The sequence below is a fragment of the Pristis pectinata genome, chromosome 25 (genome assembly GCF_009764475.1).
Source record: "Pristis pectinata isolate sPriPec2 chromosome 25, sPriPec2.1.pri, whole genome shotgun sequence".
Classification (NCBI taxonomy): Eukaryota; Metazoa; Chordata; class Chondrichthyes; order Rhinopristiformes; family Pristidae; genus Pristis; species Pristis pectinata.
Window position 1 is genome coordinate 14,911,931 of NC_067429.1, and position 18,335 is coordinate 14,930,265.

Here is an 18,335-nt window from a genome sequence, read left to right on the forward strand (position 1 = left end):
AGAAGATGAGATGGATGTCAGAATATGAATAATTGGTGTTAAGATATAAGTCAGCCATTGATTTAATTGAACATTGGAACAAGCAGGAGGGAGGAAGGGGGTAGGTGGTTGATAGACCAATTCGTAAACTCCTTACTATCTAGGTAGAAAATATAAATATTTAGTTTGGATTGAAATCCATTGAGTTAACTGACTGGTTCTCCAAAGCCCTAATAATGGTACCATGGAGATGCAGTTCCCACAAAAAAACAAATTGGAACTAAGATGAGTAACATATTTAGTGATGATTGGGTTATTTGGTTATTTTATGTTCTTTTCACCAAGACATTTTCTACAAACAAAAATTGACAAATTAAGTATCATAAATAGAATGGCACTGTTTGGGCTGTAACTAGCAAAGCCAGGCCTCCACTGCGAGGGGCAAACTGAGGGAAACATGGCCGAGGAAGTGAGCCACAGCTGCACTCTCCTATCTCAAATTTGCAGAGATTATTTTTAAACATTCATTATTTATGATGTTGTTATTTCCAAATCTTGCTTTGCATTTAAAGTCAGGAAGCCTAGATTCTTTCACTATCAGCTTCTGGATGTCACTTTCATTTAGTCTGGCCCTGGTTAAAGGTGATAGTCGACTGCCTGATGAATCAGTTGAAGGGAGTCTGATGTAATGGCTCACTGGGCTATTTCAGATGGTAATTAAGATTCAACCCTATTTCTTAAAGCTCGGTTTCATAAAGGTGGGTTTTGACAATAAACTGATGGTTTTATTGTCTAGCTGGTGTCAAGTTTACTAAGACCAATGGTTTAAAACTGAATTCAAATTCACAAGCTGCCATTGTGGGATAGATTGTTGGATTCCCAGTTAAATAACATACTTGATACACTGCCATATAGATCTCTGGTTTCCAAGTCCAATATCATAACCATAGGATTATTCGACCCCATTATCACCCTGCTTTATTACTAATCCAGCTACTTAAACCTGTATATTCAATAACTCATAACTCGGCCACTACATTCCAACCTATTAGTTTTACTATCCAAGTAACATTATCACTACACTCCTGTAACCAAGAGTTCTGAATGACGGTGAAAATCTAATTTTCATTTCTAATTCCTAACCAGTTTTTGGGATTCTGTTATGAACTGATTAGAATGATAGATGAAACTTAGTTATCATGATCTGACAATCTTTGTCACATGTCTATTTGCACCAAATTATTTTTAGTGCAATTAATGTCTGGAGGGAAACAAACCTTTAAGTCAAGTCAAGTTTATTGTCATGTGCACAAGTACAGTGAGGTACAGGTACAATGATAAACTTGCTTGGGGCAGCATCACAGGCATGTAGGTACTAGACAGCACAAAGGATATAAATTATACATAAATTATACAAGACAGTGGAGAGAGAGACAGAGAGAGAGAGAGAGAGACAGACAGAGAGATAGAGGGAGAGAGAGAGAGAGGGAGAGAGAAAGACTGCAAAAAACAAGACCTTAGTGCAAAAAAAAGACACAATCAGGGACAAGTCCATGGTGGGTGCAGGAGGTGATCCATAGTGTTCCATTGCTGAGGTAGGGTTAGGCTTGTGCAGGTTGGATCAGGAACCTGATGGTTGTAGGGAAGTAGCTGTTCCTGAATCTGGTGGTGTGGGACTTCAGGCTTCTGTACCTCCTGGCTGATGGTAGCAATGAGAAGAGGGCATGACCCAGATGGCGGGGATCCTTGATGATAGATAATTGTTAGTGGATAGCTTAATAGAACATATAAACATGTCTTCAAACATGGTGCTAATTTGACATTTTTCTTTAGAATAGATATACTAATGAGGTGCATCTAAAATTAAATGGTTGTGATGGGTTTGAATTAAATGCATCAAGGGTAGAAACAGTGACAACTAAGTTTACTTTTATCAACTTTCATTGCGATGTGGTTAAACAATAGTCCTGGATGCCACTAATATGGTATGGATGCATTATGGTTGGATTTTGGGAACAGGTCTGAAGGAAGGAAAATGATAGTGCAGAAGGAAAACAAAGGGGTAAAATGAAATGTACTAAAATAAAACTTAAAAAATGATGTAAAATGAAAGGCAGAGCATGAACAGAATGCACTAAGAATGTGAAACAGAACAATGGATAGGAAAAATGAAGGAACCATTAAGAAAGGAGAAATGAAAGGGTGGATTACACAAAGCCCTCCACTTCCAGCTGTGATCTACATTGTATTGGTGAAAGTCAGTGGTTACTTACACTTAAACTGATAATGAAAATTTGATTTGCATTGTAATTTAGTGATCCAGTTTCTAGAATATCTGTGTGAGATGATACTGTTCCCTATACTATGTCCTTTTGGAGGATGTGTGGAGACTTGTGCTGGGAAATGACTATCATTGGGCAATTGTAAGACACTCAAGTCTTAAAGGGCCACCCAAATTGGGACCCCTATAAGTGAAGTCCTTACTTGATTTGGTTCCCTCCCCAATATATGGCATCAGGTTCACTCTGACCTACTAATGTCACTTCTGACCCCATGAAGTCTAGGCACCAAACCCATATTCCACCTGGCCTCATTCCCCCTCTCTCCTTCTCCCAAGACTTCTCAGATCCTTCCAACTCCTTGACTCCCATCCTTTTCTCCAACCACCTAATGTCCAAATGTTCCCGAGACTCTTACAATGTTCCTGACTATCCTCCCACTGCCCCAACTCTCTGAACCCAACCTCAGTTCCAGGTGACATAATTTTGATCTCAAACATGTGCAACACTTGTTCAGTTGCTGAAATTTCTACAACCAAAATTGTTGTCAATACTGTGCCTCAGTGCCAGCCTTGTGCACCCACTTGGGTTCACCGGAACTTGCAAGCAGATGCTCCTTTACTTGACCATTTACAATTAGAAAGCATCTATTCCCTATCTCCTGCTAATTGTGAGATTATTTTGCCTCTCGTTTCCTCCGCTTTGGTAGACATGTTCCTCTGCTCACTCTTCCCTTTGAGAGCCGACGAGGAATGCTCCCTCCTATACCCCAGATGCTCGATGTGAGTAAAGCATTAGACATATCTATCAACCACAACCATACTTACTTCTCACCTTTTGTTCACTTTTAAATACCAAACTTATGCTAGGATATGCAGATCTTTATAAAAGGCTTTTTTGAAAGTTATGATTTGTAAAACTCAAGTGACTTATCTTAATTTTAAAACAAAAATCAACTTACAATTATTACTTTAACTCTGAAAGCTATTTACAGTCATGGAGGTGAATATATGAGATGCAGATTGATATGGTATACAGAGGACCACTGAGTCTATTTAAGAAGCAAGCATGAAAGTTACAAAGAATAAATTCCAATGATAATATTGTTTTGTCTCTCTTGTGTTCAGTCCCGACAGACTCCAGAAGGCGAGTTCTTGCCCCTAGATCAGTGCGAGTTGGACGTCGGATTTGGCACTGGTGCAGACCAACTGTTCCTTGTTTCACCTCTGACTATTTGCCATGAAATAAATCCTAACAGCCCTTTCTTTGATCTATCTCAGCGATCTCTCAGAAGTGATCAATTTGAGATTGTGGTAATACTGGAAGGAATTGTCGAGACTACTGGTAAGTCAGTGTTTATTTCTGCATGTCATTAAAATATTTTATTTCTTCTTTATAAACATTTCATAATATTTCCATCTGTTTCCTGTGCCCTTGTAACTCACCAAGACCTTTTTCACTTGTGGAATGTAGTTAGGTTTTGTTGTGACTGTGACTGAGTCAATGGAGACTGAAGCTGATAGATACAAAGGGTCTTATACAGGACAGAAGATCCTCTGGAGAATCTATTTCTCCTGTCCTGACACTTGACAGTACAGTGATGTTCTTCTTTTAAAACACGAAGATAACAATAAGCAATTAACTACAGTTTCAATGGTTGTAATTATCTACTTAACTTTAACATTTTGAGTGTAAACAGGTAACTTTTTCAGAATTACATATTTACAATGGAAGCACAACTGACTGAACACCTTTGAATATTCAAATACCTGTGGCTGGTCTGAGGAGTTCTGAGCACAAAAACATCAGAGACACCCAAAATACATCTCTTTTGTTAGAGTGTTGAGTGATGGCTCACTGGATATACAAACAGCCAGAATAGTAAGTGACAAAATAGGCATGACCTGAACTGTGTATTAAGTGGCAGAGATATGTCTTTAAAAACATGTTAATACAGGAGATGGCACTTAATGCCTTCCCTGATCTCATCATGAGGGTTTTTAATGAGGGCCAATTCACGTGGACCGTTCCTTTAGAGTCTTCCCCTGCATAGTTATAATGGTACAGAATCAAAATGTCCCACACCTGATGATTAGCTTCAATGGACTTAAAGAATCAGTGGAAGTTAAATTGTGAACAGCTTTTAAGACTGTTTCTTGTTTGAATTAACTAGCTGCTCCCTCTATACCAGAAGTGCTGAAGATGTCCCAGTGATACATTACCGAGGACTTTTCCTGGGCAATACACCCCTCAGCTGTCATTAGGAAGGCACAGCAACCCCTCTAGTTTTTGAGGAAATTGAGGAGAGCCAGACTACCTCAGAAGATTCTGGTGAAGTTCTACCGGTGTGTGCGGTGGAGAGCGTCCTGACATTACAGCATTACTGCTTGGTATGCCAGCTGCACTAGGAAGGAGCAGAAGGCTCTGCAGAGGGTCACCAAGACGGCCCAAAACATCATTGGGACTCAGTTACCGGCGATGGAGGACATCTATAAGGCTCGATGTCGGAGCAGTGCTTTAAACATAATTCGAGAACCACCTCACCCTGCTCACTACCTTTTTAAATTACTCCCCTCTGGTAGGCGATACAGGACAATAAATGCACACACTACAAGACTGAAACACAGCTTTTTTCCCCAAAGCTATTAAATTGTTGAACATGGACTGACACCTCCTATACATACATACACACACATGCTATGTCTTCACCCCTTTACCAGGCTGGGCTCATCATGGTGTTATTTAATATATGCTGCTGATTATCATTATTTATATTACCACGGTTCATTTGCACACTGCCTTTTTATATTTTTTATATACTTTATCTTTGTGTGAGTATGTTTGTTTTATTTTATAGTTATAATTGCTCTTATCAATTTACTGTTTTGGTTTTTATTAGGCAAGGGAGTGCCATCATAATCTTGTTGTGTTGTTGTTGCAATGACAAATAAAGAAATAAAGAAAGAAAGAAAGAAAGATCCTGAATAGGTTAAACTGAACTAACCTTTTAAATGAAGGTCAGTGACCCAGTTCAAGTGAATGAGCTGTGCTGGGTTTGCCAGCTGTGGCTGGAGTAAAAATGAAGGGCCAGATGTAAACTGTGGCCAGTAACTTATGGAACCCCCCACCCGCCCCTCCACGTATATGAGCTTCAGTTCGTTCCCAAACTCTATGCTGCAGCATACAGGCATGTAAGTGTTGCCAATTAAATGCCAGCATACAATAAAACACACCAGACAATGACTTTGCCTAACAGCTCTACTTCTTTATTAACCACAATTAGTTCAAAACAACTCAAACATTCACTAGGAGACACAAGAGATACTGCAGATGCTGGAAATCCGGAGCATCACACACAAAATGCTGGAGGAACTCAGCAGGTCAAGCAGCAAATATTGGAGGGAAAATGAGCATGAGTCCTGATGAAGGGTCTCGGCCCAAAGCATCAACTGTCCATTTTCCTCTATAGATGCTGCCTGACCTGCTGAGTTCCTCCAGCATTTGTGCATGTTGCTCAAAGATTCATGACGTAGTTTCAAACAAGACTCACTAACCCCTTAGTTTCACAACTCTTTTAGTTCTGCAACTCTTCAGTTCTTCCAAAACCCTACTACATGTATTCAGATATTGTCCACTCTTGATGAACCCGGCTGGGGTTCTATCTTGGTGAGTTCTTCTCCAGGTCTTTTTCAGTGGTTGGTCTCCAGAGTCACTGCTGCTGATCATCTCATAACACAGCATTTTATACATTTCTTCACCTAACTTCCAAATGTTGGTTAGTACTTTATTGCCATTTACACAGCTGTAACGCCAATCCTTATCCATAGAGTATGTGTTTCCTTTAACACCAAATTCTCCTGGCTCCGTCCCACAATTATTTTAACTATTTGGTTCCTTAATTACCAGAGTGTTTATCTGAGCTTTTGTAATCCATCTAATGTCCGTTTCCATGAGATGTCAGGTCCCCTTTACTTGTTCTGTCCCCTGTAGAGCTCACAGAGGGATGTTTACAATGGGATAGTCCACAGGGCTGTAAAGCTGTCTCAGCTATGTTCTCAATTGAGACTGACAGGCGTCAATGACCTTTCTTCATTGTGCTGTTTTTGTTCTGTAGCTACCCAACATTTCTTCCTGGGCATCAGAGTACCCTCCCAAATTGTGGGAGGATATCTCTGGCTGCTAGACAAGTCCAGAGTGTTCTCTAAACACACTGCAGCTGTACCCTGGTTTACTGTGGAACTGCCTGCTAGCCAGCAGTGCATTTTAGCCCAGTGATTGCAGCAGATCGAAGAGAGAGCCAATCTTCAGAGGACCACAAAGAATGGGAAGCGAATGCCAATGGGCCAGGTTTTGCTGACAGCCAATAAAAAGAAATTCAGCTTTTTCAATCCCCAGGTTTATTTGGTTTCATCAGTAATATTAAAGCTGCAATTTATCACCATAAGATTTCACCAAAATGCTGGAGACTCATTGCTTCAGAAAGAAAGGCTTACATTGATGCCATGTCTTTCAAACTCTCAGGATATTAGTCCCAAAATACTTCATAGTCACTGAAATATTTTAAATGTGTGATCACAGCTGTGATGTAGCTGGTGCATCTAGATTTTGTAAATTGGAATTTTATTTTTTTGGCCAGGATCTTCATGAAATCTTATTGCTGGTTTTCTCTTTCTGGAGATGCTAATGCTGAATGGGAATTTACCTGCTCGCCCATTGACTCAATAAACTGTGTACTCCTCACAGCTTGAGTGCTGCTGTTTGCCAAGGCTTGATCTGTATGGATAAATAAAATCCTTTTTACAGAAAACAAATGTTGGCACCGCTTTCTGATTTTGCTCTTATTCATATGAAAAAACATAAGTAACACGGTAGCAAATTTCAAGTAAAGCAACCTATCAATTAAATAACAAAAGTCAATCTGAAGGATCAGGTTACTTGCTATCCTCCATTTCATCCGTACAATGCTGGTTGTTATGACATTTCAATCACACAAGTATTGAGAGAAAAATTGCTGCCTAGTCTTACATAACATCAGACAGTGCTCCACTTCGTTGATTGTTAGTTAGCATTGGTTGCTTGTCATTTGTGGAGCACAGAAAAACAACATGGCTGGTGATAATTGTGAGCAGTGCAAGTGAAGTACAATTATAGAATAACTCTCAAAATGCTGGAGGAACTCAGCAGATCAGGCAACATCTTTGGAGGGAAATGGACAGTCGACGTTTTGGGTCAAGACCCTTCATCTCCAGATCTCCACATGAAGGATCTCGACCCAAAACATCGACTATCCATTTCCTGCCATATTTGCTGCCTGACTCGCTGAGTTCCTCCAGCGTTTTGTGTGTTGCTCCAGATCCCAGCATCTGCGGTCTCTTAAGTCAGCAATATAGAATGTCCCGAGAGAGAAATTCTTTCCAGTTATGTAGAAATTAATTTAAGATCTAAAATTAGAACTATATAAAGTACAAACCTTCAGTGCTCTGGACGTCATCTGTACTTTTGGTTTCCATATTAATCGGCTGCTTTTGATAAAAGCATTAACACATCATGAAATTATGTTCAAACTAACAAACATTTAAATATAATAAAATATCAATGGGCACACAGTCAGTTAATTGAGACAACCTCTACATTGCCAAAGCACAGTGGTAATCCTTTATAAGCTGCAATAAAAGCTGAGCATGAAAATACCACTGCACCTGGATAAAAAACAAGACAGGTGTGTAATCCCATATTTTTATATATATTTTACACAATGCAGAAGTAAGACTTTTGCCCATTGTTTATGTCAGCCCTCCCATTCGTTGCAATACCCTCTTACTTCGCTGTAATCTATTCTCTCTCACATATCCATCACCCCCTTCTGTTTCTCCTACCACTCACTTACACTATGTTTGCTACTTAACCGGCCACTTTGTCTTTGAGATATGGAAGGAAACTGCGGCACTTGGGGGGGAACCACAAGTCACTGGGAGGCACACAAACTCCACACAGGAAGCACCCAAGGTCAGAATGGAACATAGTTAGCTGGAACTGTACAACAGCAGCTTTAATTACTGTGCTTCTGTGCTGCCTTATAGTACTTTCAATATTGATTGATAGAGTTTGCAGAATTGAATCTTGTTCTCTGTGTTGTTACAACACTGCTTCAGTTCATGTTGCAGGTTGATGACCTTTCATCAGAACTGGAAAAGTGAAGAAAAAAGTGTACTTTAAGTTATGGAGGGGGGAAGTGTGTAGAGAACTGAGGGAACATCCGTGATAGGGCGGAGACCAAGTTTGTCCAAGTGACACAAATGCTATTGGTGCTATCTTGGAGATGGTGATGAATGCTTGTTAATACATATCCCGAGGAGTGAAAATAGCGGGAGAGGAATAAGGGCAGCAGAAAGAAAAAAAAGCAACATGCTGGAACTGTGAGATTCAGAACACAGCAGTTGCTGTGTATCTGAAATAAAGCAAGATGCTGGGAATCCTCAGGAGATCAGGTGGGGAGAGAATAAGCTGCACTAATATTACAGGTCAGTGCGACCATACATCAGAACCAGCATAGATGCTGCCTGACTTGCTGAGTTCCTCCAGCATTTTGTGTGTTTTGCTACACAGAAAGGTTCTGAATCATGGTCATCCACCTGCAGTTTTTCTCACTCCACAGATGCTACCTGATCTGCTGTGTGTTTCCAGCATTCTTGGTTTGGTTTGGTTTTGGTTTGGTTTATTATTATTGTCACTTGTACTGAGGTACGGTGAAAAGCTTGTCTTACAAGCCGATCGTACAGGTCAATTCATTACACAGTGCAGTTACATTGAGTTAGTACGGAGTGCATTGATGTAGTACAGGTAAAAAACAATAACAGTACAGAGTAAAGCATCACAGCTACAGAGAAAGTGCAGTGCAATAAGGTGCAAGGTCACAACAAGGTAGATCGTGAGGTCATAGTCCATCTTGTTGTATAAGGGAACCGTTCAATAGTCTTATCACAGTGGGGTAGAAGCTGTCCTCAAAGTTTGGTGGTACGTGCCCTCAGGCTCCTGTATCTTCTACCCTTGTCCTTCTTGGTTATTTCAGATTCCAGAAATTGCTGTGACCTGCATTTCATGGTCCTAGCTTGTTTTTTTCTCCCCTTTCTGTTGCCCTTATTCATCTCTTCCATTTACACTCCTCCGACCAAGCAATTGTGATTAACTAGAATTCATCACCCTCTCTTGGGTGGCATCATTATGTTTTGTGTCACCTGGTCGACCTTTAATTCCCTGCCATCTCAAACTTTCCCTTTATTCCTTCCACCCCTTCCCCTCTTCTAACTTAAACCATACTTACTTTTACAATTCTTTTCCACTTTTGATAAAGGATCACTGATCTGAAATGTTAACTCTGTTTCTCTCTCCACAGTTATTGCCTGACCTGCTGAATATCTCCAGCATTTTCTGTGTTTATATCTGAAAGGGGTGCAGGTAAACAGGCAGGTAGGAAGTCCATTGCACTGACTTGTGCCTCTTGCTTCTCTGAGAGGCTGCTGAATGAAACCTGGGAGATTGCCACTTTTCATTCCATGCCAACATATTGGGGCAAATCTGCCAAGATCCATATGGGTCTGAGGGCAAATATTGCAGAGCGGATGCTATAGTGCAAGCTTCGGCTTGGCAGAGCAAAGGCAGTGGAACTCCTGGTTTGTGTCTGTGGACATGTCATGGAGTGTGACAGGGCAGCAAGACCTTCCATCAGTTCCCAATCATCGGGCTTAAAGCTGCCACTGAACCCGTGTCAGGTTAAGCCAGGGTAAGTGCAGTTCATTGAAAACATGGGAGAAGCCAAGTAGTCAGAGAAGGTTAAGTAAAGTATTATATTTGAGTCAATTAAGTTAGTTTAAATGTTTAAAATACTTTTTTGAATTTGAATGTATGTGCGTTGTGCATGTGTGTGTTTAGTCTTTTTAACTTAGTTTCTTAAGTACTGGGTGATTTCATCTATTTGTGCATGTTAAATACAGCCTCGAGAGAGAGAACAGGTGGGGCCTCACTGGCTGGCAAAGCTCTTCTGTCAGCACAGCTGGCCTGTTGCACTGGGGGAGGCTTTGGATTGCTGTGGGCCTCAATGATGAGCTGGGTAATGGTCTTCATATTTCCTTACAACATAGAAGGATGATCACTTGTCCCGTCAGGTCAATGTTGTCTCGCAGGGCAATCCTATACCCCCAGTAAATTTTCCCTATAATCTATTCTCCCTACACTTCCATCAAATCCCCTTAGATTCTATCACATACCTATCACTCGGGGCAACTTAGAGTGACTAATCAACATACCAACCTGCACATCTTTGGGTGTTCTTGTTTCCTTGCACTCACCCAAAGACATGTGTCTTGGTAGGTTAATTAACCACAGTAAATTGCCCCTGTTGTGTAAGTGGGAGGTAGAACCTGGAGGGAGTTGATGTGAATGTGGGAAGAAAAGGGAACAGAGAAAATTAGTTGTGGGGGGGGGTTGTGGGATTGTTCTGTGAGCTGGCATAGACTAGATGGGCTGAAATGGCCTCTTTCTATATCCTGATGCATTATGGTGTAAATATGGTTTACTGGCTATATCACTGTTCTGCCCTGGGGAAGACTGAGCCAAGGCCCATGCTGAGACAAATACAATGGCCCACAGCACATGACTGACCATCTCCGGGCAGCAGAAGCTTTGTGTAAACGATGAGGGAAGACTGGATATTAGGGAACTTTTCAAGTTCAGCAATCCCACTGAGGTCACAGAGCTTTCAATTGTAGCTGGAGTGCCAGTTTATATATCCTCCTTTGTTGGCATAATAGTGACATTAGTCTGATTGCTTTGCTGATTCAGAAGGAATTTTCCATATTTGCTAGAACTGAGTTAATTTCATGATTTGGATGGATTGTGACAGTTCAAGTATCTGGAACAGGGAACATTGAAGGTTAAAATCTTGGTGAGAAATCTCAAAATCCCACTTTCTGCCTTTAGCTGGCAGGAGTAAGCACTCTGCTCATCTCTGTTATCTATCATCAGTGCCTGTAAACTCTATTCCCTTATTTTTCCAGGTAAAAGGACTGAGTTCCATTTATTAAATTTTACATTGATAAAGGATTTTTTATCAGCTAGTTCCTGCTTCATTGTGTTATGATTAAGCCACAGAGAAAACAGCATTTAGTTATGATCTGTTTTGTCTTCTTTTTAATAAGGTTTGACAGTGCAGGAGAAGGAGAAATGTTTTTCTGTTTTCAACAGATCATAGTGGCAAACAGTTCCTCCATTAGTGTGTCTTTACTGGAAGTCTGGAGTGAACCCATGCTCTTTGCCTCCCTCCCAGCTCAATACGTGCAATACTTCCACACAATTATTTTCATTAGTTTTTGGGTGAGAAATCTCCATTCATAAATGTAAAACCATAAGATATAGGAGCAGAATTAGGCCATTTGGCCCATCGAGTCTGCTCCTCCATTCAATCATGGCTGATTATTCTTCAACCCCATTCTCCTGCCTTCCACCCTTAACTCTTAACCCCCTTATCAAACAAGAACCTATCAATCTCTGCCTTAAGTACCATCCAATGACTTGGCCTCCACAGCCCTCTGTGGCAACAAATTCCACAGATTCACCACCCTCTGGTTGAAGAAATTCCTCCTCATCTCAGTTTTAAAGGGATCTCCCTTTATTCTGAGGCTGTGCCCTTGGATCTTAGACTCTCCTACTAATGGCCTCCTCAGTATCTGGTAGGTTTTCAGTGGGATACGCCCTCATCCTTCTGAACTCTGTAGGATCAGGCTTTTCACTAAACTCAATAACAAAGAGAAAATACACTTTCTCTTTTCTTTTCCTTCCATTTCATTGAGGGTAAAATCTTCATTATGACATGAAAGGTTTCAGACATATCTGCATTTTAAACCCCATTCCCAATTTCAATGCCTAATTTAACTATTATAATTCAGTTAAGCATTATCATTCCAGACATGCACATGCATCAGCTTTCTGGCCTTATGCTGCTTTGATCCTGCAAAATCATAAATTGTGCCAAACATCAGAGGGACATATTTTGTGCATGAGTAACACTCTATGTAGTTTACATCATATTTAGACAGACAGCTTCCTCCAAAAATATCCAAGTGTCAGTCTTTATAAGTGAACACTCAGTGATCAAATTTCAACCACTTCGGTTAACAATTTGGTTAAATTTTATCATTAGGAAAAGGCACAATATTTCAACTGCATGGATTAAGCACTGGACTGATTATAATTATTTTATTCAGGTGGAAAATTTACAAAGCCTATTTAAATTTTGCACAAATGTTTTGGTTGTCTGTTGCACAACTCTCCTGATATGTGGTGTCACTGGCTTTAGTCTGGACAGTCTCAATTGAAGAGTCCAATTCTGGATTAATCACTGCAAATAAAATAGCCTTTCTGATTGTCTTTGAGGTTTTCCCTTTTCTCTCCAAGCTGATGTTCTCTCATGTTTACCACTGCAGAAGGCACTGACTTCTTTCAGGGCATTGTCCGTGGAAATCAGGTAGTCTCTGGTGGTTCACCCAGGTGGCTACTCTTGATAAAGAGTCATAGAATCATCACGTCATACATCATAAAAATAGGCCCTTTGGCTCTCTGAATCCACGTCAACCATCAAGCACCTGTTTACACCAATCCCATACTAATCTCATTCATATTCTTCTGATTTCCCCCTAGCTTCTACCACTTTACCGACATACCAGGGGCAATTTACAGTGGCCAGTTAACCTATCAACCTGCATGTCTTTGGGATTTGGGAGGAAACTGGATTACTTGCAGTAAACCCACACGGTCACAAGGAGAATGTGCAAACTCCACACGGGTGACGCTAGAGGTTAGGATTGAACCTGGGTCGCCAGCGCTGTGAGGCAGCAGGTTTCCTGGCTGCACCACTCTGCCATCCCAATATACCGTTGAACCTTGACAGTGGTAGCTGTTAAATAATTCAACAACAGGGACATTATAACAGAGCCCAATCTTGCACCTGATCCTGAGTAAACCATATCCTAAATTTCAACTATGTTGGCTAAGCGCAAATCTGAAACGGAGTCTTATCTCTTCCATCTCTCCTCTGGTTCTCCTGCTATTATAGCGAACTGGACACTGGTGAAAAATTGAACTGGGAATCTTGCAGTCTTTGCTTTCTCAGCTGCCTATAGGATAAAATTATTCGGCCACTAAAGGCACCCTATCCAGATTGGCATTGCAACCTATTCCTGATCCAGAAAAGTAATCTTGAATAACATTTATATTAATCTACTTCTAAAATTAAATTTGGATCATATGAAAAATCAATTCCCTCGTTGAATGTATGTCTGAAGAAAGTTCATTGTTTAGCAGAGGACACAGTCTTAGGTTGGAAGTATATCACCACCACCTTCGTTATGAGGCTTTAATTTTATTATGAGGCAATTAGACTTTGCAGTAAATGCTGATCTTGCCAGCAACCACCCTCATCCTGTGTATAAAAAAACATTCCTGGTGGGTGAAGTGTGAGAACATGTGGCAGTGGGAGCTGAGGTCCCAAAGGTAGTTCGCTGATTTTGCATTGTTTCATTTGATGGCCACAAGAAATGACAACTGAGGCAAGAGTGTGTAAAAATCTGATATTTTGCATAAAACCGTTACTTCTATTTAACAGGCACTTAAAATCTGTCTAAAGCTTTCTTGTTACTTCAAAACTAACATCAATTATGCATGTCTGTTTCGGAGAACAGACTTCATACCCACAGGCTTCCTGATATCTGCCCACCAGATTATCAATAAAGACTGTGTGTTTAGTTCCCACTGTTGTTGGCTACTCTCTTAGATTCTGTGAAAACAGCATAATACATTGAAACAGCAAGAACCATCTTACATCAATGCCATCCTTCATTGCAAGCACCCAGCTGGTCTTAGGTCTCTCCGAATTAAAGGGAGACATTAAATATCTGCTGGAAAGCCCATTTGTAAAGATACGCTGTGACTTTTCTGATCAACTGTGGTTTTATCCAAAGTTTGGGCATTACTAATGAAGAATGCCTCTGATAAAGATTGTCTGTTAAAATATTGATTTGGATTTTTTTACTGGCAGAAACAGCCTGGCTCACAAAGAAATTGTGCAAGTTGTTTACTGTGTACTCAGCTCTGAATTAACTCAGATCACTTAAATGGGCATTGATGAGGCACCCATATCTAATTAGAAAATTATCCCTGTTGGATAAAAAGCTCTTTCTGTGTCAATTACTCAAGTGACCATAGACATTCATGTTTATTTGAAAGACAGTAGCCTGGGAATTTGATGTATTAAAAGGAACAGTGCTCACTGTTTACTACTCTTTGGGCTTTTGTGGGCTTTGGTGTGGAACCTGATTCAAGTTTGGAGTTATTGGTTTCACAATGAACTTAGTTCCATGCTGGAAGGAGATGTCTGAGTTGGATCACCTGCCCAGATTTTTTCCCGTTCCACTCCATTACTCTTCCTTCAAATGTTCCAGCTCCCAATTGTTTGTTGAATAGCTGATTGCAAGGGCCATCTTCTTATGATGCTGAGCTTCTGCAGAGTGCAGGAGACCACCACCAGCTCAACTAAAGAAATGCATCCACCATTCCTGCAGCCTCTTCTTTAGCATTTCGAATGAAGGCCATCAGTTCCAGGAGACTTGTCAGCCTTTTGTCTCCGTAGTTTGCCAAGAACTTTCCCCCAGTGATAGACATTGTTTTAAGATAAACCCCCACCCCACCTGTCTGTTCCACTTTTGCTCCCTCATTTTCTTTGATTATTAGGATGCCTTTAGAATGTTCAGAAGACCTAAAAAGAAAATATTTAAAATTAACCATCCTCTTATTTCCCATTATTAATTCCTTATTCTCATCCTGTAAAGTACTAACATTTACCTTAACCACCCTCTTCCTTTTTATGTACTTATGTATCTCTTGTTATATTTTTGTAATTGGTTTACTCTCATAATCTATGAGGCTAGCGGTTAGCGTAACGCTATAACAGTGCCCGCGACCTGGGTTCAGTTCACGTCCCTGTCTGTAAGGAGTTTGTACGTTCTCCTTGTGTCTGCGTGGGTTTCCTCCGGGTGCTCCAGTTCCCTCCCACATTCCAAAGACGTACAGGTTAGGAGCTGTAGGCATGCTATGTTGGCGCCGGAAGAGTGGCGACACTTGCAGGCTGCCCCCAGCACATTCTGAGCAACGCAAAAAGACTTATTTCACTATGTGTTTCGATGTACGTGTGACTAATAAATAAATATCTTATCTTCTCCCTCTTTCTTTTGTTTTAGTCATCCTTTGCTTATTTCTAAAATTTTCTAATTTTCTGCCTGCCATTAATCTTTACAATGTAATATGTCTTTTCTTTCAAAATGATAACATCTTTAATTTATTTAGCCATAAGTGGAACATTCTTCTTATTGAGTTTCTATTTCTCAAAAGAATATATCATAACTTAAGCAGAATTAAAGGAGCAAAGATATCACAGAAGGTTGTAAGCTGAATGAGATTGCAAGGAAAAAGAAAAACAATGTTAGAGAGGGATTTGTAAATGAAGATGATTGTTTTAAAACTGCCAGTCCAGGAACCTTAGAATTGGAACTGGAAATAGTTTACTATTGTCGTGTATACCTAGACACAGTGAAAAACTTTTGTTTGCGTGCCATCCAGGCAGATCATGTCACACATTGAGGTAATAAAAGAAAATAGAATGCAGAGCATAGTGCAGCAGCTACAGAGAAAGTGCAGTGCAGGTAGACAAATAAAGTGCAAGGGCAACAAGGAGGTCGATTGGGAGATAAAGAATTCATTTTAGCATTGAAGAGATCCCTTCAAGAATCTAATAACAGCGGGATCGAAGTTGTCCTCGAGTCTGGTGTACATGCTTTCCAAGCTTTTTTATCTTCTGCCTGACGTGAGAGGGTAGAAGGAGGAATGATTGGGGTGGGGAAGGGTCCTTGATTAAGTTGGCTGCTTTCCTGAGGCAAGCGGGAAGTGTAGATGGAGTCAAGAGAGGGGAAGCTAATTTGCGTGATGTACTGGGCTGCGTTCACAACTCTCCTGCAGTTTTATGTTTGTGTATTTCAGCAAGCTTGGGAGAAGGAGAGTGGCAGATAAATTAAACTACCTTGGATTTTTATTGTCTAGTAACAACTCTGCTCAGAACAGCAAGACCATTATCCCTTGACTGAGGTATGGGCCAAAATTAATACAGTGTAATTGACTGAAGAATCCTGAACAATTTTATTAGTTAACCAAATCTTGTAAAGAGTTGGGAAGATACATCCTTCTGGAATTTATAGACAATACATAGGTGCCCTGATTAAGTTCATGCACCCAGTGCTATAAAATTATCTACTGGGTCCATGAGCTGAGAGTTTAAATCTTGCTGGTTTCCATCAGAATGATATGATTCACTTTTCGTACATTGGCAGGCTCCAAATGGTAGTCATGAGAACTTTTATTCTGAAATGTGACTAGAGTGCTGCTAGATTGTTAACAAATTTTACCTGTAGGTTTGCAATAGAGATGAACATAAAGCTTTCAAATCAAATGTTGTTTTAACTAAATTCCTGACACCTAACTGATGCATAACTTGTACTGTCGTTGATTTGTAGGGCACCGTGCTGAAGTCTTACTTTTAGTCAGAAGAACAAAGCAACTAGTTCAACACGTATGTCCCTATTTAAGTAGTAGAAATGAATACTTAAAAGGGGTGTATTAAGTTGTCATCCGCTAATGTCATACAAAATAATGCCAATCTGGTATCATATAGCAGAAAGTGGTTTAAAAAAAAACAAAGTTATATAAAGATGTTTAAACTTTATGGTCTAGGAAGAGGATGTTTAAATATACAGAAGATGAATTGGCAGATATAAAATAGCTCAGTATTTCCAAGTCCGCAAAAAGGTTAGGATCAAAGGATATAAATTAAAATTTGTGACAAGTGTACTTAGAACAGATATCCAGAAAGACTTCTGCACTTACTGGTAAATAAGGTGAGATTAATCTGCCATTTAATACAATAAAGACAGAACCATTGTGTTTAGGAGATTAACGTCTCTGTGGGATGAGATTTGGTGGGCTAAATGTACTCTTCAATAACATATGTTCTTATAAGTATAATGAACTATTCATCAGCATAAAGTATAACTGATAATAGTTAGTAAAATCAAATATAAGAGTCAAATGCAGTACAGTAAAATAATTTATTTTGGATGAACTGCTCTTGTACTGCTGAGTACAGAACACCTTTCTACTTGTTTGGACACCAGTTTCAACAATCAGGAAGAGTGAAACACAAGAGATAAGAATTCCCATTTGCGTCACCTCAGCAAAGTAATTTAAAGATAATATCAAAACCTGATCCTATACTGTATTAGTGTGTTTTTTTTCATTTCCCATACCAGATATCTTTACAGCTTCTCTGAATGAGAGGCAATTACTTGCCTGGAAATACTCAAATGCAAAGATTTAAACTAGAGACTTGAGCTGGTTTAGAGTACAACTAGTTTGAGAGTGGCCAAACTAATCTCATAATGAGAAGATTTTCATCCCAACAGACCAAACAAGATGTAAATCCAGACTCTGGAGGTGAGGTCTCCTTGTGCCATTTCACCATTCTTCATTTTAGTTTAAATTTTAGCTGGTGGGTGGGAACAATGATCAGATAAGCTCTGTATTAATGATTTACTTAATCCACAGAATTGATCATCAGTGATACGAATCTGTTTGATTTACATTGGTCAACTTTATGTTTTCTTTTTCCCTTCTCTACTTTTGCTTTGTACCATGATTTAACTCTTAATTTTTCTTCCAACTTTTCCCAATCATGACATCTCATCAACCAAAGATTTAGGGGCTTGCTCTGGCCAAATGGGGGAAATAGTTGTTGGATGGGTGTTGTAATAATAGGAGAATTTGAAGATTTGGATTTAGCACAAAATCTTGGATTATTCCTGCTGACTATCGCTGAATTTGCCTGGAGACGTTAAAACAGGTGTCAAGTGCTGAGCAGTCACAATTTGATGTGGATTCTCCACATACTTCTCCATTCCTTGTCTGGACCAAGTGGAATCTCGA

At 39.9% G+C, this 18,335-nt stretch overlaps 1 protein-coding gene across 4 annotated transcripts in view; it reads left to right on the forward strand.

Moving 5' to 3' along the window:
• Window positions 1-18,335, forward strand: part of LOC127583023 (G protein-activated inward rectifier potassium channel 1-like) — a 55,259-nt gene that overhangs the window by 21,682 nt on the left and 15,242 nt on the right. The window contains exons 2-3 of one of the 4 annotated variants that reach the window (XR_007958192.1): window positions 3,386-3,602; window positions 9,652-9,725. The exons of 1 other annotated variant lie outside the window; for it this stretch is intronic. Coding sequence is in view for 2 of the 3 variants with exons in the window: in XM_052038717.1 (XP_051894677.1) it covers window positions 3,386-3,602 (217 nt within the window). In the remaining variant the exon portion in view is untranslated. The remainder of the gene's footprint in view (window positions 1-3,385; window positions 3,603-9,651; window positions 9,726-18,335) is intronic. 2 more of the 4 variants (XM_052038717.1, XM_052038718.1) reach the window with 2 other exon arrangements.